Source organism: Sarcophilus harrisii, chromosome 1 (assembly GCF_902635505.1).
Source record: "Sarcophilus harrisii chromosome 1, mSarHar1.11, whole genome shotgun sequence".
In the NCBI taxonomy this organism is placed as follows: Eukaryota; Metazoa; Chordata; class Mammalia; order Dasyuromorphia; family Dasyuridae; genus Sarcophilus; species Sarcophilus harrisii.
The window spans coordinates 481632083-481658950 of NC_045426.1; the positions used below are offsets into that span (position 1 = coordinate 481632083).

General features: G+C 32.1%; 1 protein-coding gene across 3 annotated transcripts in view; it reads left to right on the top strand.

Moving 5' to 3' along the window:
- The first annotated feature begins 4797 nt into the window (after window positions 1–4797).
- DSC1 (desmocollin 1) overlaps window positions 4798–26868 on the top strand; it is a 38145-nt gene continuing 16074 nt past the window's right edge. For 2 of the 3 annotated variants that reach the window (XM_031946486.1, XM_031946487.1), the window contains exons 1-8: window positions 4798–5270; window positions 8605–8689; window positions 11179–11381; window positions 12662–12781; window positions 13757–13912; window positions 16459–16600; window positions 22717–22880; window positions 24426–24560. In XM_031946486.1, the coding sequence (XP_031802346.1) occupies window positions 5208–5270; window positions 8605–8689; window positions 11179–11381; window positions 12662–12781; window positions 13757–13912; window positions 16459–16600; window positions 22717–22880; window positions 24426–24560 (1068 nt within the window). In that variant the 5' untranslated portion in view covers window positions 4798–5207. Of the gene's footprint in view, window positions 5271–8604; window positions 8690–11178; window positions 11382–12661; window positions 12782–13756; window positions 13913–16458; window positions 16601–22716; window positions 22881–24425; window positions 24561–26868 lie in introns of those variants that run through there. The other variant, XM_031946488.1, reaches the window with a different exon arrangement.

Here is a 26868-nt window from a genome sequence, read left to right on the forward strand (position 1 = left end):
TCCCTTTCAACTCCACGCATTTTGAAATTCCATTTATTCTATGAGTTCTGCTTCAAATCTATTTTCATTTGTGAAGTACCCAAACCACATTTCCTTCTCAAAGCCTTCATTTCTGCCATCAGCATCTGTATTCTTTTAGTCTTTCAAGCTAGACTTCCTGAGATCACCACTAAAACTTTAAAAAATCTGTTCAGCACCACTTCTCTATTTCTAAGCTTCATTTCCCCCCTAAATTTCTTTTGGTTTTGCCATTCTATTTTTTTTTTCTGTCAACACTTTAACCAATGCCTCTATTATCTCTTACCTGGATTTCTGCAGCAGCCCCTTATCTGGTCTTGACTGGTCTCTTTCCATGCCACATTATCCCATTAATTTATTATGTACTAGCATGCCTAAAACTCACTTGCACCCATGATGATATCTAATACTCATTCCAATATTTCCCTATTACAAATAATCCATTATTTTAATAATTTAGGTGCCCCTTTCTACTCAATAAACTTTAGTAGCTCCCTATTATCCCAGTATAAAAAACAATCTTCTGTTTATTTTTCAAAATTGTTCATAATATAGTTTCCCTTACATTTCCAGTATTTGTATGCTTTATTTACCAACACATACTCCTTGATCTAGTGACATTGGCCTATTTGGTATTCTACAAATAATATACTTTTTCTCTTGGCTCTGGATATTTTCTCCGGTTGTTCCCTATATCTGAAAAGCTCTCCATCCTCATCTCCACCTCTCAATATTCCCAGCTTTCTTCAAATCCCAATTAAATTAATATTCTATAGGAACCTTCTTCTAATCCCTTCATTTAACATTTTTCTTTTATTACTTCCTATTTATTTTATATATAACCTGTTTGTTCATTTTTAAAATTTGTTATTTCCCCCATTATATTGTTAAATCTTTAAAGGCAAGGGTTATTTTTAGCCTGTTTTTGTATCTGCACAATTTAGCCAGTTCTTGGTTCATAGTAGGAGCTTAATAAATGTTAATTTCTTGACTCACTGTCTTCCAGGTATAACAATTCTTGAAGACCATTTATTAAAGTTTGCAAGGATTGAAATGTACATCAGCACACTGACAAAGTGACAATTCCTTAGAATGTTTAAGTAATTAAAATATGCATAAAATAAGTGATATAAAATGTATCTTTCAATAAATTAATATGATCAAGGTGGGCTAGTCATGTAGCAGGTATAGACATAATGTCTGAGTGCTACACTTGAATATAAATAAACATATGAAAAAATCTCTAGAGATCTGAGTGGCTTCTCTAAGAAAGAATTATGGAAAAACAAACAATTATACAGGATGAGAAGTCAAAGATGGGGGACAATCTGAAGAGTGGACAGGGTAGTCATAGCTATAAGATCATAAATTAGAATGTAAATATAACACACAGAAAGGTGTTTTCTATCTTAATAGTTACTTGGGCTTCAATTCCCTGTTAGCCATCTTTGTTCTATACTTTATGGTCCAGTGAGCATTCTTTTTGGCTTTTGGCCCAAACAAAATAAAAGTTTGGAAGTTGTCTTCTCTTTCTTATTTGTTATTATTGTTCCATCCCAAACAACAACAGGTCTTTAATATTCTTAATTTTTCTAAATCAACTTAAAAACAACAACTTCCAAATCTCTTTTGTTATTCTGAACTCACTATTACAGTGCTTTTAACTTTATATTCCCAATATTATCCTTTTGTGATCATGCTACACATATCCATCTGTTATCATATGCCCTTTATTTCATATTTTATACTTGACATTTCAATTGTAAAATAGTTGATCAGTTCACTGTTTACCTGCATTGTTTTCTAAATAGCTCCCTTTATTTTCCTTATTGGAATTATTTGGATATGAACTCTCTGAGTTTATAATTTCTGAGTGCATTCTGATTGTCTTTGGTAGACTTTTCCTATAGGACTTTTTTGATAATGAAATAATAGAATTCTTTCAATGAGCATTTTAAATCTGGTTTCTCCAAATCTAGAATATGTGTCAAATATTGCTGGATTTTTCTCTCCTGATTTTTTGTAAGCTCTAAAATTTCGACTTACTTTTAATGTCTTGTTTATTTTTATCTTTTAGCAACCACTTCCTCCTACTTGGTCAGAATAGTAGCCTCTTTCATTATGCCCTATACTTTAAAAGCTAGTCAAGAATTTGTTAGCTCCTTTACTCTGGGCAGAAAAAAAAATTTCTTTTAGATATCTGGATAAATAAAAAATTTCCACCTTTATTATCTTGTACATCTGTGTTCACTTTGCGGTTACATTGTGATTAGGAGACATCACTGTATACTGGAATGATTGTTGTATCTAAACTCAAGAAAGATCTGAGTTTCGAATTCTGTCCATAACATTTAATTGCTATCTGACCATACAATCATTTAGCTCCTAATACAGTTTCATTTTCTGTAAAAATAAGATAATACCTTCAGTTATTTATGTTATAAGATTCTTATGTGGATCAATGAAATGATATATACAAAATGTGATATAAATGTAAGCTATGATTCATAGTCTCTTAATTTACTTTCTCCTTCTGTCAAAGCTCTCTACTGTATGTATACCTCTTTTTTCCCTTCTTGTTCCTTAAATGTTCTCTAACATACTTCTACTTTCACATTTTTAAATTTTCTTATATGTAACTATATTTTTAAAATATAATTTGCTACTCTATTCTTCCCTTTTCTCTATGTTGTTCTTTTGAATGAAACATGGCCTTTCACAATTATTTTCCAGTCATGAATCCCACACCACCAAGCTTTAGTAACAAAGACAAGATTAAATACTTTGTTGCTTCCTGACTTATGATTTTAACCTGAATATATATATATTTTCCTGATTGCTTGAATATCCTCCAAACCCAGCATTCAAAGTATGAAATTACAGTGGGATTGTAGTGATTATTTCCTGCCTACATACATAAACATAGACACTATTTGGGAGGAGGCAAACCTGACACTATGTTCCCATTCAGGAAGTAAAGTTGGAAAAATGAATAAAGCATTGGTGATAAAGAAATATTGTAGATCCAGTGATGATCAAGACACAAACATAGTAGGAGAGAAAATTTTGCATAATTTATATGCAAAGCCTCAAAAAAATCACAAATTTGCTATAACCTCTCCTAGAATTACTGAAACAATTGCACAAAAATTAATCATATTTTTTTAAAGTGAAATAAGAACTCTAAAAGAAAGAATAGGAAAGAAAATAAGGGAGAATTCTAAAAGAAAATAAGATAATTAAACTGGAGTAGCAGACTCATTGAAAATTAGATAGGAACAGAAACCAATTAAAAGATGCTAAAAAGAGAAGTGAAAAAAACTGAAAACAAAGCAGAAAATAGAAGCAAATAGAAGAAAATATGTCTTCTATCAAAACCAATTGCTTTGCAAAATAAGTCAAGACAATGTAAGAATCATTATAATACCTAAAAACTTCTATCATTAAAAAAAGATTAGAGACAAAAAACAAACAAACAAACAAACAACTTCTGGGCAAACTAGAAAACAGTTTTAAATTTGTTTAGATTTATCAAGCCAGGCATAACAGATATCTTTTTTTTCCTGTTCTGCTTTGTACTTATAAATGTTGGTTTTTATAAAATTTATAATAAAAGAGAGAAGGAAGAACTTAAAAGGATAAAGGAGGGAGGCACTGATGAAGTAAATCCCCATATGATAAAAATAAAAGATCCATTCAAATTTCTTTAGAGAGAAAGCTGTGATATAATGTGTAAATTAAGTACCTCTTATTTATAGTGTTTTCTTAATTAGATTATAAAGTCCTTGAAGACAAGGGCTATGGTCATATTCTTCCTCTTATGTCTCACAGAGTCTACTCAATAAATCATTCTGATTTCTCCAGGGGAAGAGCATTTAACAATTTGAAAAAATTATTTCTCTTACATCAGCTTTCTATTTCTGAGATGAAAAATAGATGTTGCTGAGTTCAGCCAAGTGTTTAATGTCAGAAAGTCAAAGTTTTGCATCAATGTTCTATATCAGATGCTCGATTTAATGAGATCTTTGTTTTTACTTCCCACTAACTGGGTTCTAAGTGGTATAATCAAAGAGAAGACTGGATTAAATATCAGGGCACAGGTTCTAGATTGAGTATTGATGTATATAACCATGACTATCTATATCTTAACTTTTGTAGGCTTTCATTTCCTTATATTGAAGTGGTTTTATCAAATTGCTTATATTCCTTCCAGTGCTAAAATGTTATGATTTGAAAACAATGGAGTGTTTTCAGAATTCTTTACCATTTTATAAGAAACTCTATCAAGCAATGTTCAAGAAAAATAATTCTTCCAAAGGAAAAAAAAAAAAAAACTAAGAAAACAGAGGGTACTCCCAGTTTCTCATTCTTAACACAGACTACTGAATTAATGATTTCTTAGATTCCCTTAGACTTTTAGGCTAAAATCTTATGCAGCATCCTAAATGGAAGGGAAGAATACTGGAGACTAAACATAGACTAAACTGCTTTAGCCTAGATGACTTCTTCTCTTCCAGAACAACAATTCTGTATATGACAAGGCAACACCTAAATGCTTTAGATGAAGAGATAACAGACTGGTGAGAAGGTGATTGCACATCTGTTTATGTCCCTTGATTTGCCAATGGCAATGGGAAGTGGGGGAAGGGAGAAAGAAAGAATGATTTTAACTTGACTTCCCTGCATGATCCATGTCTCTTTGCCTGGGGCAGATCAGGTTAATAAGGCCAAGGAGGAGGAGAAGGGGTGGGAGAAGGGATGGGTAATAACTGGCAAGGGACTTCATACCATCAATCTGGAGGGGTAAGGAGGAGGAGAGAGAGCTGAAGACCAAGGGAGTTCCCTTCTGTTTCTTGTCTATGTAGCAAGTAGCAGAAGTTTTGAAAGGTGCTGCAAGGAGGAGCCATTAGCTGGTTTTTGGGGTGATTTGGTACCCCACCCTCTACATTTGAGGGAAAATCCCTTGGCAATTAGGGGTAGACAGATTTGGGAGGGGAAAGAAAGAGAAGAAGAGAAAAGAAAAGTCATCCTCCTACTCCTCCTCCTTCTGTCCTTCCTCACTTCTCTCCTGACTCTCAGCTGTTGCAGAGGAGGCAACATATTCCTCCAGCCAGGGCCCTGCAGCGGGGGTACCTGCTTGCCCTGATTCATCTTACTGCTGCCTTCTCTGACTATTGGGAGCGCTTCTGATGGCACCAACTCCTGGCAGCACCCTGAGGAGCATCCTCTTCAGGCATCTCTTCTCTCTTCTGGTGAGTAAGAGTCAAGGGATTAGCCAGAGCGACCAAGCTTGTTAGCAGCCTCTTCCTGTTCTCAGTCCTGTGGATCTGGAGGGTGTGAAGGCCGAGGGAAGGGGAAATGATGGACCATGGGGATTAATGTAGGGAGGTCGCTCTTTTGGAGCCTTAAACAAGGGGATGAGGGAGGCGGGACACCCAATTAATCGGCTTCCAAGACTTCCTGCTCCAGGGAAATTCCTTGCTCTCCTACCTGCAGAGTTATTTTTTTTTTTTTTCCCTAGAAAAGTGAGTGCAATACAATCATTCGGCAGGCACACGACCCAGTAGCACGAGCCGCTGTCAACTGTAAAACTATTTGGGGATTGGAAGAGGCTGCTTTGGCTACTGATCATCTAAGGAATTTTGGGGACAGAATAGGTGCGCTCAGACAAGTCAGCAGAAAAAGTGCAGAAATGGGTAGCTGAGGCTCCTCCACCAAGGACAGTGCTATCTAAATTTTTTTGTGTGTCGTGGACTTTGATAGTCTTGAGAAGTCTGTGGTCACCTTTTAAGAATAATGTTTTCAAATGCACAACATATGGAGGAAGTAAACTATATTATTAAAAAGTTATGATTCTAGTTTATGAGTTCCAAATTAAGAACCCCTATTGTAGAAAAAGAAGGGTAAAAAACCCAGGAAAAGAGCTAGTGTTCTAGGTCCAATGCAGAGATTTCTCCTGAGAGCTTTGGGTTAAAAAAAAAAAAAAAAAAGCAAAGTGGAAGATAAGGATGGTTGGAAGAGATGTGGAGACTACATTGCCAAACAGGACTGGCTTTACCGAGATTTTAGTGAGTGCGCCTGTGTGTATATTTGCTCATTCTTTTTAAAAGGTGCTGTACCTCTCTCCCACTGTATTGAATTCTTTCCTTTATTTATTTTATTTATTTTTTATGCGGCTGCTCTTCTTTCATAATCACTAATCCACCAAAGAAGCACAAGGCATGGGGGATGGACTTGCTCTGTAAAGTGTCTTCCTGCAAATACATTAATTTTACCCTTGTTGATGATTCAGTTGACCCACTTTAGTTCTAATTAATGATGGCCTAAAAATGACCTCTGAATAGGAACATGACTGCTTGGGTTATGTCAAAAACAAGCAAAAGTGTTGGAGAATTCTCTTCTAGGAGGAATATACTCTTTTTTTCTCTTTATTTTATTCTCTTTCCATATCACTTTTATTTCCCATCCCACTATCATTAATACAGTATAGGGATGCAAAGAATCTTATCTATGACACACCTGTTTCACTTCCTGACACCTGCTTCCTTCCTTTATATTTTTTGGCCCCTGCTTAAACTTGTAGGCATCAATAGTTCAATTGGTTTTATTTGTAATGCTTTATAGGAATGTCTAGGCAGAAAGAAAAGAGTAAGAGATTGAGAATGAATGCAACACCCATGCACACTTATGAATGCATAAAATGCATGGAATTTAGCCAATTTTCTTTAAAAAATTATTTATAAAGATTCCCTCTCCCATATATCTAAGAATCAAGACCAGGATGATATTACTATGTATTTAGAATACTATTTATAAAAAAAAAAAAGTTTTCTTAGAATCATAGGCCTAAATTAATCCTAAGAAATCACTGTAGACTATTCTTTGACTTGAGGAAAGAAGACTTACATACTTAAATGGATGGAAATATATCCTGTGTTTAAAAATATCCATGATAGGAGAAATACAAATGTGGCTTCCTCCCCTTTCCTTCCTGGTTTGGGTAATTTCAGCTTCACTTGAGGGTTTTCACAAAATCTCAGTATAGTTTAATGTATTCCTGAGGTTTTATTCTCTCCTTCTAATCAAAATTAGCTCCAAGAAGAAAAAAAGTAATGGCTGTAAAAATGGACAGGAATCCTTACCCTAACAAAAAGAATCACTCCAAAGAAATTTCTTTTCACCGAAGAATTATAAGAAAAATGATACATTATTCTTTGACATTCTAACTTTGTTATGAAAATTTTTATATAACAAATTACAAAGTGATCCTTGCAGAATAGTAAATATACAAACATATACCCATACACATGCACATAACACAATAAAGTAGTCTTCAAGGGAAAACAAACCAACAAAAAGCCAAATTAGAACTCCATAATAATTAGCCCCTGACTCTTTTTATAATGACTTTTCAGTAGTAACTATATGAAATAAATAATAAAAAATAACTTCATTTGGTGAATTCTTTTCATTGCTTTTGAACTCCTTAATTTGAGATCAGGGTAAGAATAAAACTCCTTTTAATTAAACTCCAGTGAAATAAATTAAGTACTTATGCTATGCTAGAAATTAGGGTGAAAGATGTGATTATTTTAACAAATTATTTGTTTATAAGTATGAAGAATTAAGAAATTAAGAAATAAATATTTTTATTTGAATGACTGAAAATTGAATTTCACTATCTCAAAGCTAATATTCTCCTTCCTTTTAATTAAAAAATTGGTAAAATCACTTTTCCAAGCCTTTCAAAGGAATTCATTCTTTTTTCCCCCGAGGCAATTGGGGTAAAGTGACTCACTCAGGGTCACACATCTAGGAAGTGTTAAGTGTCTGAGGTCACATTTGAACTCAGTTCCTCCTGACTTCAGGGCTGGTGCCCTATCCACTGCACCACTTAACAGCTCCCAAAGGAATTCATTCTTTTTTTTTTTTTAATAATTATAACTTTTTATTGACAGAACACATGCCAGGGTAATTTTTTTTTTTTTACAACATTATCCCTTGCACTCACTTCTGTTTCGATTTTTCCCCTCTCACCCTCTACCCCCTCCCCCAGATGGCAAGCAGTCCTATACATGTTAGATATGCCACAGTATATCCTAGATACAATATATGTGTGCAGAACCAAACAGTTCTCTTGTTGCACAGGAAGAATTGCATTCAGAAGATAAAAATAACCCTGGGAAGAAAAACAAAAATGCAAACAGTTTACATTCATTTCCCAGTGTTCTTTCTTTGGGTGTAGCTGTTTCTGTCCATCATTGATCAATTGAAACTGAGTTAGATCTCTTTGTCAAAGAAATCTACTTCCATCAGAATACATCCTCATACAGTATCATTCTTGAAGTATATAATGATCTCTTGGTTCTACTCATTTCACTTAGCATCAGTTCATGTAAGTCTCTCCAAGCCTCTCTGTATTCATCCTGCTGGTCATTTCTTACACAACAATAATAAGGAATTCATTCTTAAAGACTCAAACTGTGATTGTAGTAAGAAATTAACATTTCTTACAACATACAAGTAACATGCAAAATGCTAGAATGATATGTAATTCCTCTTAACAGATTTTTTTTTCCTTTGTAGGTCCTGTGTTTCTTTTGTGATGCTTGTAAGAAAATTGCTCTTAAAGTCCCCTCTCATCTTCCGGCTGACACACTTGTAGGCAGAGGTGAGAAAATGTCCAAAGACCCCCAAAGTTGTAATTTTCTACATTTTGCTTAAGGCTAGTTTTCTAAGCTCTGGAATGAAAGCTAGGTAGTAACTGTCCTCTGTAAAACTGGACCTATACTGATGGACAGACTTTCTGTTTTGTTGAAGTGGTTAGGGATATCTGAAATCCCAGAATGAGCTTTCTTTTCATATGAGAGAAAAGAGGGAACACATCAAATTAATTTAGATCTGCAAATCTTTTAAAATACTTTCTATATGCAGTTCACTAAGGTTAGCTCCAAATATGCAAAAAAAAGAAATGAAACATTGTGCCTGCCCTCAAGTTGCTAATCTACTTCCAACATTCCTAAAGTATGATTCTCTAAATCACTAGATATTGATAGGAAATATCAAGAATCCAAACTGTAACAACCACAATAAATTTTACTCACAGACCAACAAAACCAAATCCATCTTTGTATTATCCTAAGTGCACGTGAGCCACATGAGCTATTGTTCTCGTCACAATAACCAATGTTTCTACTGGTTTATGAGGTAGGTGTACCTCATATTTTGTAGTTAAGATTCATAGAATCATAAATTTATAGTGGGAAGGGAATACAGAAGTCATGATGTCCAACCCTTTAAAATTATAGATGAGGAAACTGAGACTCAGAAAAGTTAGTTTACCCAACATCATAGAAGAAATATACAACAAATCCATAATTTGAACCCAGGTCCTCTGACTCCAAATCCAACATTCTACTATATTACCTCATTTAAGTTCTTCATTGATCTCTATTCTTTATTCAATCCACATTTATATACCTTCTCTTGAAATAAGCATATTATTATATAATTTTAATTATTTTAATAATAAAAGACATTTTAGTGCCCTATAGATTTAGCATATTAGGTAGTATACAATGACTCAATTAAGAATATTACAAGGAAGTTTTCAGTCTTTTAAAAAGAATACATTGTAGATTTTTTAATGGTACTATGGAAAGTTAGCATTTGTCATATTACTGAGGAAATGTATCTCATTTACTTTTGCATAATCAACTTTTCCTCCTTTTTTCAATCATACTTTCCAATCTAGTCGCTATAGAGTTAAAGCTACCAAAAATATCTCCCAAATTCTTAATAATGATATACAATGGACTGACTTTATTTGAGTTTTGCACTGGAGAGAGAGCTGCAGCTCCAGTTAGCAGATTTGGGCTGCTCAGATCTTGACTGTGATTTCTTTGTCAATCAATCAATCAATCAATGGATTACCCTTGGACAAGTTTCCACTTTTCTGGGTCTTGATTTCTTTATATGTAAAATTAGATTGGATTAAAAAACTTTAGATATTCCTTCCCATTTGAAATATATGAGTCTGTATTCCTATGAATGTATAATATAGAGTTTAAGATTCAAAGGATAAATGATATAAATACATATAAATCCCTATATTGTCAAAGAAAAATGAAATTGTACAAATATGAATTCTGTTTGAAAAAAGTGAAAATTGGTATTCCTTTTTATGAAAACTTAGCATTTTGTAACCATGGAGCTATATTTTTACTTCTCATATGGGAAGAAAATTATCTTATTGAAAGCAAAAAGTTTATAACTGCTTGAAAAATGTCTTTTGTATGAAAGCTTGGAATCCAAACCAATATCTAAAAGAGATTTTGCTTGAAAAAGAAGATACATGCAATTTAATAAGTATAGTCAATAAAGTTGAAGGGAGAAAAATTATATGCCCTACTGGGAGACAGGTAATTTTGTTTCTGTAAGCCTCACACAGAGTTTTGCACATAGTAGGTGCCACTTAATAAATGCTCATTGTATTGCCTATAGCATCTTCAACTGTTATTTTTTTTAAAAATTCAACATTCTTATGAAGAAATTTTTAGCATCAAGTAACTTAATATCAATCACAGAAGAATATGATCTGTCAAGTTAGAAACAGATTTTAAAGTCAGAAGTAATTCTATCTTTTGTGTACTTATATTCATCTCCATTAGTCAAAACAAAACAAAAATCTGGGCTCCAGAAGGAAAAGACTGATAAATATTTGTTGGCAGCATATTTTTTGGTAATATAGCTAAAGTGAATTATATGTACTAGATTTAATTATCATGCAATTATGACATGAAATCAATGCAAGATATTACTAGGCATTAGCCTAGTTATTAGCACTTTCATTGAAATTGCTATATATGACTTTTGTATTTACTTGTGTAACTTATATTTATTAAGTAGAATATAAATTTCTTATTTGCAGGACCTTCTTTCTTCTCCTTAATATTCTTGACTTGTAGCACAGTGTCTTGCAGATAGTAGACATTTAGTAAATATTAGTGGAATGGAATTGAATTCAAGAGACACTTATAATTCAAATATAGTTAGGTTCATCCCTATCCTTATCATGCTGTAACAAGCAGTTGTTATTCCTGTAAAACATGTTCTTTTTGTTTGCATCTTTCAAATCTCTGTCAAATTTCTTCCATGCAGTTAATCTAGAGGAGTGTCTCAAATCGGCTGACCTCATCCATTCCAGCGATCCTGATTTCAGAATTCTGGAAGATGGTTCAGTGTATACAACAAAGAACATTGGGTTATCATCTGAGAGAAGGACCTTTGCTATATTGCTCTCAGATTCTCAGAAAAAAGATAAAAAAAATATAGAGATTGCATTGTTAGCACCAGAAAAGAAGGTACAATAGATAAAAACTTGAAGTATTTTTGCTGTCTTGAATATTTAAAACAAACATACTACACTTTGCTGTTTAGGTGAAAGTTCAATATGAACATTTTGATTTATCAAATAAGTAATTAAGTAGTTACAGCATAAAATAAAAAGGATTTACAATAAAATTTTTTTTAAAGTGGTATGCCTAGTTCATTTTAAATACAATAATGTAAATATAATACACATACAAAAAATCTTTTAAGCTTTACAGAAAGCTTTCTTTGTATTCCCAGGAGAGTAGTATTGTGAGAATCATTACCTCTATTTCAAAAATGTTGAAATTGTGGCTCTAAGAAATAATGTAACTTACCTATAATCACATAATTAGTGATTTGAACTCAGGTTTCCTGACTTCAAGTTTGTGCTCTCTCAGCTATATCACGTTGCCTTCATTTAATTTGTAAGAATTCAAATTACACACTTTTCAGAACATATTTGTATATATGTATACATGCATATGTATGAAGCAGGGGTGGGGAATGTTTTATTCTGCCAAGGGCCATTTAGATATTTATAGCATCAACAAGCCATACAAAATTATCAAAAATTCAAGCAGTGAGAGGTTGTTATAGATAGCTTTTAGCTCATTATCACCTTTGGTTGCCTTGACAGAGTCAGGCCAAATGATGTCAGCCTGAGGGCTGGACATTATCCACCTTTGGTATAAAGGAAAGCATTCCTACAGTAAAAAGCTTTGGCATATGTATTTGTATGTTAATACAGAGATCCCCCAAATCCTAGAATACTTTTAAGTCATTAAAACTTTTAAGACTCCTTGTGTATGTACACACACACACACACACACACACACCCCAGTGCCTAGTACTATATCACTTCAAATTATAGTGTTTTTTTATTGTCTCCCAATGAATCATTTAATTTGTGGATTTCCCACAGCAGTACAGATTTTTTTTTATGACTGATCAATAAGTTTCTGATTCATCAAATGTAGGGACCCTACCCTACACCCTAGGTCATCCTTAGGATAAGATCAGGGTTGGACATAAGAACTGGGGGAAAGGTGCAGAAGTAGGAAGTGGGGAAGAATTGAAAGTCTCAGTTTGAGCTTTTCTCTATTTGTGTGCATATATGCATGTCACACAATATGTATCTTTTCAACTCAAACATAATATGATTATTTTATGCTATGTGATGACTTTTTAAATTCCACTCTGAATTTATAACTGTGAAATTTTATTTTATATGTTTATAATCTATGATTTTTTTGCCTCCTACATGATTCAGAAACCTATGAAAAGACATGCAAAAGACAAAGCTCTTAAGAGAACCAAAAGAAGATGGGCTCCAATTCCATGTTCAATAATGGAAAACTCATTAGGTCCATTTCCACAACAAATTCAACAGGTAAGGGCTCTTAAAGTTTTATTTTACTTGAAGAAGTCTTATTTTAACTCAGCTGAATTATATAATATGACAAATATAATGCATTATTATAAAAGCAGTGAAAAAAGACATTATCTATATTAAACATTTAGTACTTAGCATTATGCTATTTATTGAGGGACACAAATTTTTAAAAAATCAAGTCACTTCCTCAAGGAGCTCATATTCTATTTGAGGGAGAAAACACATAAAAAAATTAATCCTGTAGATTGTATAGAAAGGCCTACAAATCCTAAGGGTGTAGTGATGAAATGATGGTAAGATCCAGGAGACCCGAAGTTGTACCAGTAAGTTAAATGGCAATTCCCAGGATCTGGGATGTATAGAGGCTGGGAGGATGATAAAGCCTGGAAAATCTCAGGAGGCAGTAGTACAGAAGATTCTAAGTTGATCTTAAAATTATTGTAAAATAACTTGGTGATTATCTGTCTTAACATAGGGACTAGAATTGGTGAGATAAACCTCAAAAGAATGAATAATTTGAGAAGTGAATATAGACATAGATAGCTTGGTACATGGCAGACAACTCTGTCTGGGTTTTGAAAAACTGGAACACATTGTGAGGTAGTGGAAGAAATAATAACCTGGGAGTCAGATAATGGAGTTCAAAGTGGGCTCTACTCCCTTTATATGTAACCTTGGGGAAAACACTTAAATTCCTTTTGACATGAGTTTATGTTATAAAATAAGGTTTGAAAGGCAAACAAGATCATGTTGACAGGAGTCTTCTTGAAGTTATAAATTTCTAAAAAATGATTCTGTGGTTCTTAACTATACTATGTTTGGGAAAGAGTTGGAACTGGGTGAGAGAGCTTACACAGGGAAGAAAGGAGTGTGGTCAGAAAAAGCCCCAAATTCCAAGACATTTGGACATTTAGCCTTATATTATGATCCTTGTTTTATATAATTATTCTTTTTTTCTTGTTAATTTTATAGATCCAATCTGATTCTGCACAAAACTACACCATCTACTATTCTATAAGTGGACCTGGCGTAGACAAGGAGCCCTTCAATTTGTTCTACATTGATAGAGACACAGGGGATATCTTTTGTACACGTGCTGTAGACCGTGAAACATATGACAGTTTTCAGGTACAATCCTGAATTAGTTACACTGAATTATTTACTGTTTCAGGATTTCAGTACTTCATATTTAGAAACAGTAACATTTAAAGACTTTTATTTATTATATTTTACTATGTCAAATATTTGTTTTACTCCTTTGAATATTTTAATAGGAAAACATCATCAAGTTGCTCATTATTGTAGGTGAAGAAAATAAGGGAGTAAGCATTTTCCAGTTTTGTAATCATTATTTAAACACTTTTTAAAACTTTGAGCCTAGAACTGTATCAGTTTTGAAACACATTAAAAAAGATGCCTTCTAGTTGGTAAAAAATCCTAAGAAATATTTCCAAAAGACAAATTAAGCAGAACAATTTCATTTCTTTTATTCATGTTAAGAGTTTCCAGCAGCAGTCATAAAATTTTTAATAAATTTGATATTTCAATCATTTCATATAAAAAGAAGAGAGTAGAAGTTATGGTTTAATAACACTATCTGATTTGCAAATATCACAGTTTTTATCACAAAGTTTTTCTGAGGATAGAATGAGAAATATCCCAAAAGTTTCATAAATATCATAAAGTCATATCTTGCTTCAAGATAGTATCAAACCATATACTGGTAGATTGGGCTCTCTCTGCTTCTCCTACTTTTATATTTAGGGTGATGCAAAGCACAGGAGAAATACAAGCAATTCTAATTGGGATTAAATATTTACCTATAAACAATTAAAATCCCTTAATTGTGTATCATTGGAAGAAGAGACCCAATAGTAAAAATTCTAGTAACTGTTTTCCTTGTAAATATGTGTGACATTGTAGAATGTGGTTGACTTTAACAAGTGGCAGAACAAAGTAACAGATTTGAGATAAGATTATCTGTTTAAAAGGAGGGTCCCTGGTAATAGGATTTAGATTTTGGACAACTATTTAAAATAGGAAAGATGAGTTTGGCCAGAGATAGAATATACCTAATAAGGACTGATTTTTTAAAAATGAATTTGCTAGGTTATTACAAAATTAAAGAGATGTAAATGAAAAATGGAAAGAGAAAACTATATGTATCCACCAAGGTCTTTCTAGAAAGTAACTATTATATGAGAACAATGGAGGTAAAGATGCTCAGTATGACTAAGGGAAAGAAAAGGAGTCAGTAATAAAATACATAGCTGAGACATCCTAATACAAATGCATAAAGCAAGTTAAACCAGAAAACCTAATTAAAATACTTAATGACAGGAGTCATCCTGTTACTTGAATACAATGCTAGAATGGTAAGTCTTATTTAAAAAGATGAAAGGAAGTAATGGAAAAATAACAATAAATATTAGGAAGATATATTCATGTGATACAATTTAGGAACCATATGAAAAATCATAGTAGAGCCTACTGAGATCAAGATAAATGGAAGAAGAAACCAGAAATATTGTCCTATGGCAAAATTACAGATTACCTGAACAAAAGGGCTCTGTGTGTGTGTGTGTGCGCGCGTGTGTGTGTGCGCACGTGTGTGGAGAAAGAGAGAGAAGAGAAAAGAGAGAGAGAGAGAGAGAGAGAGAGAGAGAGAGAGAGAGAGAGAGAGAGAAGACATATGAAGCATATCACAACCTTGGCACAGAGACATGGTGGAGTAATGATGGAGAATTTCTGTTATCTAGACAGCTGTTGTTGCTCAGCAAAAGAAGCTCAGGGAGAACAATTTATTAGCTTGCCATCATAATAATTTCATCCTTCAAAATAAGGATGAAACAACAAAGAAAATGACTAGTCTAGACCTGATTGTGCCCCCAAAGAAAGCTATGGCTACTGAGATTGAAATGATAATAACCTTGGAGGAAAATGTTTATTATATTTATTTTAGAATTTGTGATGGAGAGGAAAGCCAGACATAGACTTAACTAAATTTTAGAGAATAAATTTCAATGTCATTTCAAAAAGCATTTATTAATTCTTACTATGTAGTATGGATACAAAGATATGTAAAAAGCCTCCATGTTTTTAAGGGGGTCACAATTAAAAGGGGTGATGGTGGAAAATGTTGGTGGCAAAAGGATAAATTAGAGATTATCTCACAGTGAAATCACTATTATTAAAGAGCATTGGGAAATGTTTCTCAAAGCAGATGGGATTTTAGATGAAACTTGGAGGAAGGAATAAAAATTAGAGTTGGAAATGATCAGGGAGAGGATTTCTGTTAGAATGGACCATGAGTGAAAATGGCAGAGTCAAGAGTTAAGTGTTTTGTAAGAGGAACAATAAATTAGCATGAGTTTCTTAAAAGATTTTAAGTAGGATGTTTTGATTTAAAATTCTATGGAAAAAGCAAACCTGGAAAGGGTAGAAAGCCCTCATAAATGAAACTCAGAAGACATATTGATAAGGAGGAAAAAAGGAATTAATTGAAGAGAACAATTTGAATACATCTTGGTTACAGTATTAATCATTTGGTACTATATATTTTGCATTTTCATGCCATGATTAAAAGGAATTGTTTTTTTCTTAATTCTCATTCACGATTTTTTATGATATATACTATATTAAGAAATTTCTGAAGGCTCCTTTCCATATTGTAGATAACTGGTTATGCAACAACACCAGATGGTTACTCAACAGATATGCCACTCCCACTTATGATCAAAGTTGAAGATGACAATGATAATGCCCCCTATTTTGAACATATGATTATCTTTTCTGTGCTTGAAAATTGCAGAGTGGGTAAGTACAAAATTATAACAAAATATTGTAGTGAGTATTAAATTTAACACATTAACACTTTTTTCAGAATTTATTTTTGTTATAATTAAGTCATTTTAAATTTAAAATTGGTATTACATTGTTAGTTTCTAAAGCGTTAATATTCAACGTTAAATCATATCTAAATTTAAATGATAGTAATAGAATACAATTGCAATGTTTTGTTAAGATTATGTAGTTATATTGGTAGTTTTAATTGACCCAAAGCTTTTAAAATAGAGGATATTCCATTTGTGCTCATTTGATCTTCTTGTATACTCTGACACTCTCTCAGTGTGAAAGAATCACTTCAGGCTTTATATAGAGGAGATATTATGTATTCTAGGAAATGGAAAGGAGAATTTTCCTATTGAAAAAAAATGGATATAGTATTGACATAGATTCAGGAAATGTATGAATAATTCAAATACTTTTTTTTTCTTTTCATCTTTTTTAGTTGAATAGAAATTTTTAAGGGCAGAAATTGTCAATTAAAAAAATCTTAATACCCCTAGAGACAAATATCTTTAAAAGTAAGGAATACAGTAAATGTAAGCTAATACTGAATGAATGAAATGACAGTTACAATAACCAGAAACAGGCATGATAATTTCCCCCTTTCATTTATTCAATAAATATTTATTAAATGGATTTTTGTGTAGATCAGAAATAGTTGAATGGAAATTGATTATTCCTTTTTTATCTTGGAAAAGATACCCAAAAATATGTGGATTAAGTGCATTTTCAAATATTTCCCATGTTCAATAGACTCACTTGTATTTAACAGCTATTTTGCAGTATTTTTTCCAAGTTATATTTACTATAACTAATTACTATCTATTTCCAAAACAGTCATACTTTAATTTCTCATGGTATAGATATGATCCCTAAGTTCTGAAGGAATGGAGAGAAAACTACCAGCTTTGGTTGATTCTTCCAAGCTTAAAAGGCTTTAACTTTGGTTCCCTTTTATACATAGTGTCTCCTTTCAAAAACAAAAACAAACAAACAAACAAAAAAACAACCACAAAAACACCTCAGGTAGTGACTGGAGTGCTGGATTTGGGGACAAGAAGTCCTAAATTCATTTCCCATCCATAGGCAAATCACAAAACTTCTCTGAACTTCAGCTTCTGAGTAATAATAGTTATGGTACCTACTTCATAGGACTTTTCTTAGGGTTTAAATGATATGATGTATATAAAGTGCTCTGTAAATTCTAAAATGCTATTAAAATTGAGGAAATAATTGTAATCCTACCTTCCATTTTCATCTTCTTTTGTATAGACTATTATAATGGCCTTTTAATTATGTCTATGTATCCATTCTCTCTCTTCTATCCTCCATTTTCTACACAGGTCTTGAATTTATAATGTAATGGTTCAAGTTTGACCATGTTATTTTCATGCTGAATAATCTCTAATTGCCTCTTGAATAAAAGAGAAATCCTTCTTTGGGGCATTTAAAGTCCCTCACAATATATCAGCCATTAATATTTGTGGTTGATTACATATCACCTGTTGTAAGGTACTCTATATTACATGAAAATCCCATTGACATTCCATCTTCCACTTTCAGACCCCTATATAATCTGTCATCCCTTCCTGTATTCCTCTTTTTCAGCTCTCCCTCTTCTTACTCTTCACTCCCTTCAAAGCTTTATTCAAGTGCCATCTCCTATAAGAAGTCTCTCCTAATTCATTATGATGTATTTGATGTATTTTTACATTTAATTACAATAGCTGTGTTTATATCTCTTTCCTTAAGTAGAATGGAAACTCCTTAAGCACAGAGACTACTTTCATTTCAGTATTTCTAAACAAAGGCTTAACACAATGTCTGGCATATAGTCTGTACTTAATAAATGCTTCTTAAATTGAATTGATTTTTCCTGGATACTCTTCTTTTTGCTTTATACTAATTTATTTGTTAATCTCATTGAATCCCATGCTGGGTTAATTATCATTTTTATATACATCATCCCCAGATTTATATATTTAGACTTAGTCTCTCTTCTGAGCTCCACTCACTTTGCCAACTGACTATTATAAACTCATAGGCACTCAAGAGGTCCAATACAGAACTTGTTTATCTTCCATCAAAAAACTTCCCTCGTTTGAACTTTTCTATTATTGTTGGAGGGTACCATTATCCTTCAGTTTCACTTTCAACTATGTAGGCTTACTCATCCTATAGGTTTTCCCCACTCCTTACCTTGAGTCTTTCCCCACTCAAGTCTTTTCTCCTTAACATTTCATCTATCATTCATTCAGCTGGCAAATTGATTTTTTTCTAAAGCAACCGACAAATGATATCACTAACCTACTCACTAAACTTCAATGATTCCCTATTACCTCAAGGACCAAATATAAAGTTTGACATCTAAAGCTCTTCACTATTTGTCCCCTTCCTACCTTCCTAGTCTATTTACTTTATTCTCCTCTACATGCACTGTGATACAGCTACATTTAATGTTTCTCACACACAATATTCTATTTCCTTGCCTTTGAAAGACAAGTCTCCTAAGCTGTCTCCCATGCCTCTGTAAATTATATCAGCTTCATTTTGACATATTTAAATACAGTCTTGATTAAAAATGGAAAATGAATTAAGAAACTAGTCTTCCTGGTTATCAACTTTTTAAAAGTTAATTAATGTAAAGCAAGGACCATAATGAATAAAACAAGATTACTGGGAAACCACTCCAACAAGCAATCACTTATTCCTCTTACAAAAGAAAGATACAAGCAAGAGGAAGCACCAAATTAAAGTATTACCTCATTTGCAGAACATTTATGGAAGATGATGTGAAAACTTGCTAATATGAAATAGGAAAAAACAGTAGAAAGGGAAAAGAAAACTTAGCATGAGACACAACTAAAATGAATTTTCCCAAAAGCATTTTTAGCATATACCAGAAGAAAACAAATATATTTAAAATAAAATAAGTTTCCCAGCATTTTATGGTGATGTATTTTTGATGACTGCAAAATAATCACATTCAGACTTGAATACTCAGAAAACCAATTTGCTATATAAAAGGAAGTGGAAATGGCATGAAAAAGATAGGATGAACAATTAGTTTAAAATATGCATAAAAGAAACCTATCCTGAAAACCAAAAAGTTATGAAAACAAATTTAAGCCTTCATAAAAAAGAAGAGAACAAGAAATGGGAAAAAATATGGGCAATATTTTGTTACCTCCAAAATGATAACCAAATGATATCATTAATTACTTATCCTGTGCCTACTTTCTCATATCCATTAAATATTCATATAACACTAGTATCTTGGTGGTCTCTGATTATAGATGTACATGTGTGTATATACATATGTGTATGTTTGTGTAAATGAAAGAAACAAGTAAGATTTTATCAATTAGTTTCTATAGTGATTCATCTTCAGGAGTACATAATTGACTGTTAGATGAATAGAATAGAAGTTCCCAGATCAATGATTTGGGGTTGGGAGGACCTGAGTATGTATATTTTATTTGTTTATTCTAAAGAAGCATTTGAGTCGATAGAACAAAAAGTTACCTTAAATTTTCCCTTCTTAGAACATGTATCCTATGTATATGTTAAAATTGGTTGGATCTTTGAGAGATGTAAACATAGGAGAGTTTTGTTCAATAATTCTCTGTTAGGATTAAGTATAAAAGGGTGAGCTATATAGTCATCAAAGGTGATCATCACTATCATAAAATATATTTTGAACAGCTTTCAGATAAGAGATGTTAGCTCCCATTTTTGGCTAAAACTGCATATTGTGCCATAACTCTTCATAATTGCTTCAAGAAATCCTAGATAAAATCCACAGCAACTAAAAAAGATTTGAAGATTCAAAAAAAAGTAAAACAAAGTAGAAAAACAGAACAGAATGATGTCTATTGCCCAGGTTATGGAATATAGTTGGTTGGCAATTTTTGAGACAATTGTGTGGAAAATACCTTTTAATAAGGGAGATGAATTTGAAACTTGCTTCAGACATTGTGTGATTCTGGGCAAAAACATCATGTAAATTTTCTCTTTCATAAAATGGAATCAATAATAGAGACTACCTCTCAAGATTGATATAAGGATAAAATTGAATACTATATAAAACTTAAAGCATTATGTAAATGATTGCTATTATTAACATTATAATTTTTATTATTATTAGAAAAGTTAGCAATTATAAAAATGGAGAGTGAACCTCTTTTTATATTCTCTTTGCACTGAACACAATTTGCTACTAACTTTTGTTAGGGGAGGTTACTATTTTTTTTAGTTAACTGAAATAAGAACAATATTAGTTTATGTCAATAACAAAATATAGTTGTTATTTTAAAAGCACCATTGTAACAAGATGCCAATCTGTGGAACATCTTTGGATGCTTATGGACTACCTCAAGACTTTCTGATTTATTTCATGCCCCATGTATAAAAAAAGGCAATACTTTCAGGTTTTCAGTTTGTCTTATGTACATCATCTCATTTGATCCTCATAATAATCTTATGAAATAGTTACTATTATTTTCATTTTAAAGATAAATAACCTGAAATTCAGAAGCCATAAGTTATATTCCCATGATCATACAACTAATAATTGACAGAGCAAGGATTCTGATCCAAGTTCTAACTGCAGGCTTGATCTCTGTTTTTTTCACTATACTGCTTTTTCTCCCAGTTAGTCTATGAAATAAAGAAACAGAAAATAAATGGCTCTGAGATATGCAATATTTATTTGCATTGGTAAATTCTAAATAGTAAAGACTTAATAAAATAGTCTCTATAGCAGTATAATTATTTCATACAACATGCAGGACAAATATGTATTTTTTAAGCTTTTTATTTTCAAAATATGTGCATAATTTTCAACATCCACCCTTGCAAACCTTCCATTCTAAATTTCTCCATTCTTTCCCCAAACCCCTTCTTCTAAACATATTTCCACAATTATAATGTAAGGACAATTATGTATTACAAAAAATCAGAGAAACCACCAATGAGAAAATTGTGGTTATCACAAATCCAAAAGATAGAAAATATTTGAAAGGCACAAATAACTTTTGAACATCTTATGTATTTAAAATGCTAACATATAATATAAAAATACATAAATATTAATCAATAAATATGTTAACAAACAAAAATATTTCTGAATTTTATCATTCATCTTAAGATTCTTAAAAAATAAAATATTATGAGTATGGGCACAAAAACTCCTTTTCAAAAGGATATATTTTATAAATGAAAAAAAATGGAACACCACAAATATAACCTTTTACAGGGGAAATATAAAGGTTATTAATCTTATAAAGCATTTATTTTCAATAAGATGTGTTTTTACAAATGGAGCATCAAATAATCAATAATTCTTAAAGTACAGTCTCAAAGGTAGTCTATATCATTTAAAAATGGTCCAATATTGGTTTCTTATGTTAATGATGCTTTTAAAGTAATAACATCTGTATTTTTGCTGCTGACATAAATTAATACTGTTGTTATTCCATTTTTTTTTTTAAGAACAGGTATGTTTTCTTTGGCTTCATCAAAAAGAGTACTATCACTTAGTCTTAATTCTAATCATTTTTTTTTCTTCTGCATAGTGATGACCTGCTTTTTAAAAGTGCTTTATTTATTTATTTTAAGATTAATTAAAAAAAATGTTGAGCCACAAATTCTCTTTCCCTTCATCTTATGTAGTTAGAAGATGAGCAATCTGATATCAATTATCCAGATGAGGTTATGCAAAATATATTTCTATATTAGCCATACAAAGCCAAATAAGGAAAATAAACTGCAAAAATATACTTCAATTTGCATTAAGAGTTCATCAATTCTCTGTCTGGAGGTAGGTGAGAACTATACTTACAAATGAATAGGAAACACATAGATTAAGTTGGAAACAAACTACATTAATTAAAGCAGGCATCTAATGAAAGTTTATTTTAAAATTTTGTAAACAATCAAAAATTTTCAGAATATGATCACATGAGCCTCAACCATTCTATTTCTCACCTTTTGAAAAGAATGATCTATAACCATATATGTATCAAAAATAATAATTTCATCACTCATTCAGTTATCCAAGAAAATTTGATTTATCTCTACAGGTACTTCGGTGGGACAAGTAGTGGCCAAAGACAGGGATGAGCCTGATACACTACATACTCGTTTGAAATATACCATTTTAAAGCAGATTCCAGAAAACCCAAAGCATTTTGCAATCCATCCAGATACGGGGGTGATCACTACCATATTCCCACCTGACAGAGAAGTAAATTATTTTCAATTTTTCTGAGTAATGCTGTGTGTGTGTGTGTGTGTGTGTGTGTGTGTGTGTGATGAATAACACAACTAGGATGACTATTTGGTTCCTGTAAGGTTGCTTTTGGAGTATCTATTAAATTTGTTTGCCAGGAAATTTGTTGCCTGCTTCCTAAAGTCCTTTCTGTATGCTTCAAGAGAGTTTGGAATGATATAGATGACGTGGGAAGATCACTGTCATAAGCATCATTACCTCTTCTTTCTTATCTCTTCCCTTTTCATTTTTCCTTTTTTGAAAGTAAAAAGTCCATGGTAGAAATTGATTATTATTCATAAAATTGGTACATTTATCTTTGTAAAATTGCTGTTTATATGAGTTTATATTGGTCCACTTAATATATTAATAGTTCAATCATTACAATGGGCAAGCAACTTAAAAAAGATGAAGCAATATTAAAGGGGAGATAAAAGGTTGCATCAATGTTATAACAGTATCTCTAGAAGATAGAAGATAAACTATCCAATCAAATAAGTCAAGTTAGAAAAGCAGATGAAGCAAATCCATAACAATAAAAAAATCAAAAGATGAAACCAAGTAGGTTCTATGCTCAAACTGAAAAAGAAACTTGGGAAAAGGTAAATTTGAAAAAAGCCCATTTATAAAATTGATGCAAATTTTAGCAAATCAAAAATTTTACAAGTGTGACAGAAAGTCAAATTGAAATGGCAAACATGATTAGGTTCCTTGCTTTATCTTCTCTTAAAAAGTCAGAAATAAGACAGTATTGTTTAATGGAGGACATGAGAATAGGAAGCAAAACAAAATTCAGGATGTGAAAATAGCCAAGCAAAAATTTAAGAAATTTAAAATTAAGTGGAAATATAAAGGAAATATCCAAGTTGCTCCATTTCTGTCTATGAAAATGCATAATCAAGACTGAAACATTTCCAAAGAAATGGCGAGCTCCAAAGAAAGAGAAGCAAATTGATTGTCACCTAAAATTTTTCAAGAATCACTTACAATCAGAATTAGGAATTTCTTTCTTATCACACCATTTAGCAAGTTAAACCAAATCTTTCTCCATGAGAGTTTTGTCCTGCCCTTCTAAATAGATTTTTAAAACATTATTTTCAAGTTTGTTGTTATGCTTACATTTGATTAATGTGGCCATCATATTTATAAGGCAGTTAAGTGAGGCAATGAATAGAGTGCTGGACTTAAGTCAGAAAGACCTGAGTTCAAATTGAGCCTCATTCACTTACTTAATTGTATGATCCTAAGCAAGCCACTTAACCTCTAAACCTTAATTTTCTCAACTCTAAGATGGAGATAATCACCTATTTTCCCAGATTGTAGTGAGGATCAAATGAGATATGTGGAAAGAGCTCTGAAAATCTTAATGTGTTATACATTAGTGCTAGTTTTTATTATTATTTGTCCCCAAAAGGTTGCAAATTACACTAGAGATTGTGAATGCTAACTTTAAGGCTTTGTGTATTATAGGAACGAGGAACATTACAGACTTTGATATTTCTTTCTTCCCTCCCCCCCCAGATATGTCCTAAATATATACTGCATGTTGAAGCACGAGATATGGCTGGCCAGAGTTTTGGTTTATCAAGTACAACAACACTGACTATTGACATTAAAGATGAAAATGACAATGCTCCAACTTTCAAAAAAACTTCTGTAAGTTTCACAATGTTCCACATATCCATCCTCTGCCTCAGAAATTGATAGGTTTGTGAGACCATGAACAGTCATTATGGTTGACCTTTTAGTGTTTATATTATATATGGTAGCAAAATTTATGTGGGAAAGAAAATAGTACGTTGACAGGAATATTATGATAATCCTCTTAATTTCAAACTAATGAGTCAAAAGATCCAGAATATTAAGGAGAGAATTATTCCTTTCTAACTGTACTTGGAGAAACTTTTATCTTCACCATAAAGACTTTTGCCTTCTCCCCTAAATAAACTCATGAGGCTACTGGCACATGATTACTAGGTTTGAAATAGTGTTAAATAAAAGGAATGAGGAATTCTGTAATAGTAACTGTGAATCACTAAACTAGTAGATCATTGAGTGAAGGATGATTGGTTGGTTGATTGATGTCCTTCATTCTCAAAAAGGACCAAAGTGACATCGCCATATTGTCACAATACAAGCTTGGAAGACTCTACCAAAGGCTGTGAACAAGGGTGGACATAGAGAAAAATAGACTAAAAAAAGGTAGGAATTAAGAGAACAAAAGTCATAATAAGGACAAATAAGTTTAGTATGCATGAGCTACTGAGAAATGTGAAAGGAAAGAAGATAATGTTTAGGAAGTAGAATTTCTAAGGCAGTTCTACTCCTAAATCCCAAGCCCTAGCTGAATACAGACATATAGACACACACAAGCACACACACAATATACATATATATACATATACACATTAAATTTATATATTATAAGCATATAAACATGTATGTACATATGTATTTATATTATATGCATAAATATACAAAATCCCATAATTCCCTTTGGTGTAGATAGAGACCAACACACACACACACACACACACACACACACACACAAAGTAAGACACAGAGAGAGAGTGAAAGAGAAAGAAAGAGACACAGAGAGAGACAAAGTAAGGCTAATTTCATTTGTCTTTGCTATGGGGAGAAGTGATTAGCATATGGGGTAAGACTGAACAATTAAAAACAAAACATGTATATGGTAATATAAAACTGCAAAATTTTTATTTTTATTTTTATTTCATTTATTTATTTATTTAGTTATTGCTGAGGCAATTGAGGTTAGGTGCCCAGGGTCACACAGATAGGAAGTGCTGTCTCTGAGGCCAGATTTAAACTGCAAAATTTTTAAACAAGAAAATATATTCTTTAAAATATGGTAAGGCAACATTACCTTGGGATTACTCATAAGCAGCTAAAGTTAATTATCTCATTTTATTTTAAATTTCCATATTAGCCATATTGCAAAAGAAAACATAAAACAAAACAAAATAATAATAATAAAGTTTTTAAAAAGTATGTTTATCAGTTTTCTCTCTCTAGGGGAGGATAATATTTTTAATTATGAGTACCTGGAATTTTCTTGGATTATTGCTTGATCATAGTAGCCAAGTCTTTCACTATTAAACATTTTTACAAATCTGTTAATATCTACAATATTATCTTGGTTTTGCTTATTTCACTTTGTATGAATTCATATGCCTTTCCAGGTTTTTCTGAAACCATCCTACTCCTCATTTTTTATAGCATAATAGTATTCCATTACAATCATATATCATAGTTTGTTTGGTCATTCCCCAATTTATGGGTATTTCCTAATTTTCTAATTCTTTGTCATTACAAAAAGAGCTGCTACAAATAGTTTTGAAGAAATAGGTTCTTTTCCCTTTTTTTTGATCTCTTTGGAATACAGACCTAGTAGTGGTATTGCTGCATCAAAGAGTATGCAACGTTTTGTATTCCTTTGGATGTTTAATTTGGATGTTAAAACAGAATGGTTTAATTAAATTATATTAGTTTCCCAATTTTCCCACATTCTCCACTCCCTTCCCCAGCATTATCATTATCTTTTTCTGTCATATTAGCCAATCTGATAGGTGTGAAGTGATAGCTCAGAGTTCTTTTAATTTGCATTTCTCTAATAAATAGTGATTTAGAGTATTTTTTTTATATGATCATGCATAGCTTTAATTTCTTCTTCTGGAAATTATCTGTTTATATCCTTTAACCATTATCAACTAGAGAATGACTCTTTGTAAAAAAAAATTAAATTTGGCTTAGTTTTCTATATATCTGGGAAATGAGACATTTATCTGAGAACCCTGTTGCAATTCCCCTCCACTCCCAGTTCCCTATTTTCCTTCTAATTTTGGCTGCATTAGTTTTATTTGTGCAAAAAAATTTAATTTCATGTAATCAGAATTATCCATTTTACTTCCTATATTTCCTCTTTCTCTTGTTTTGTCATAAA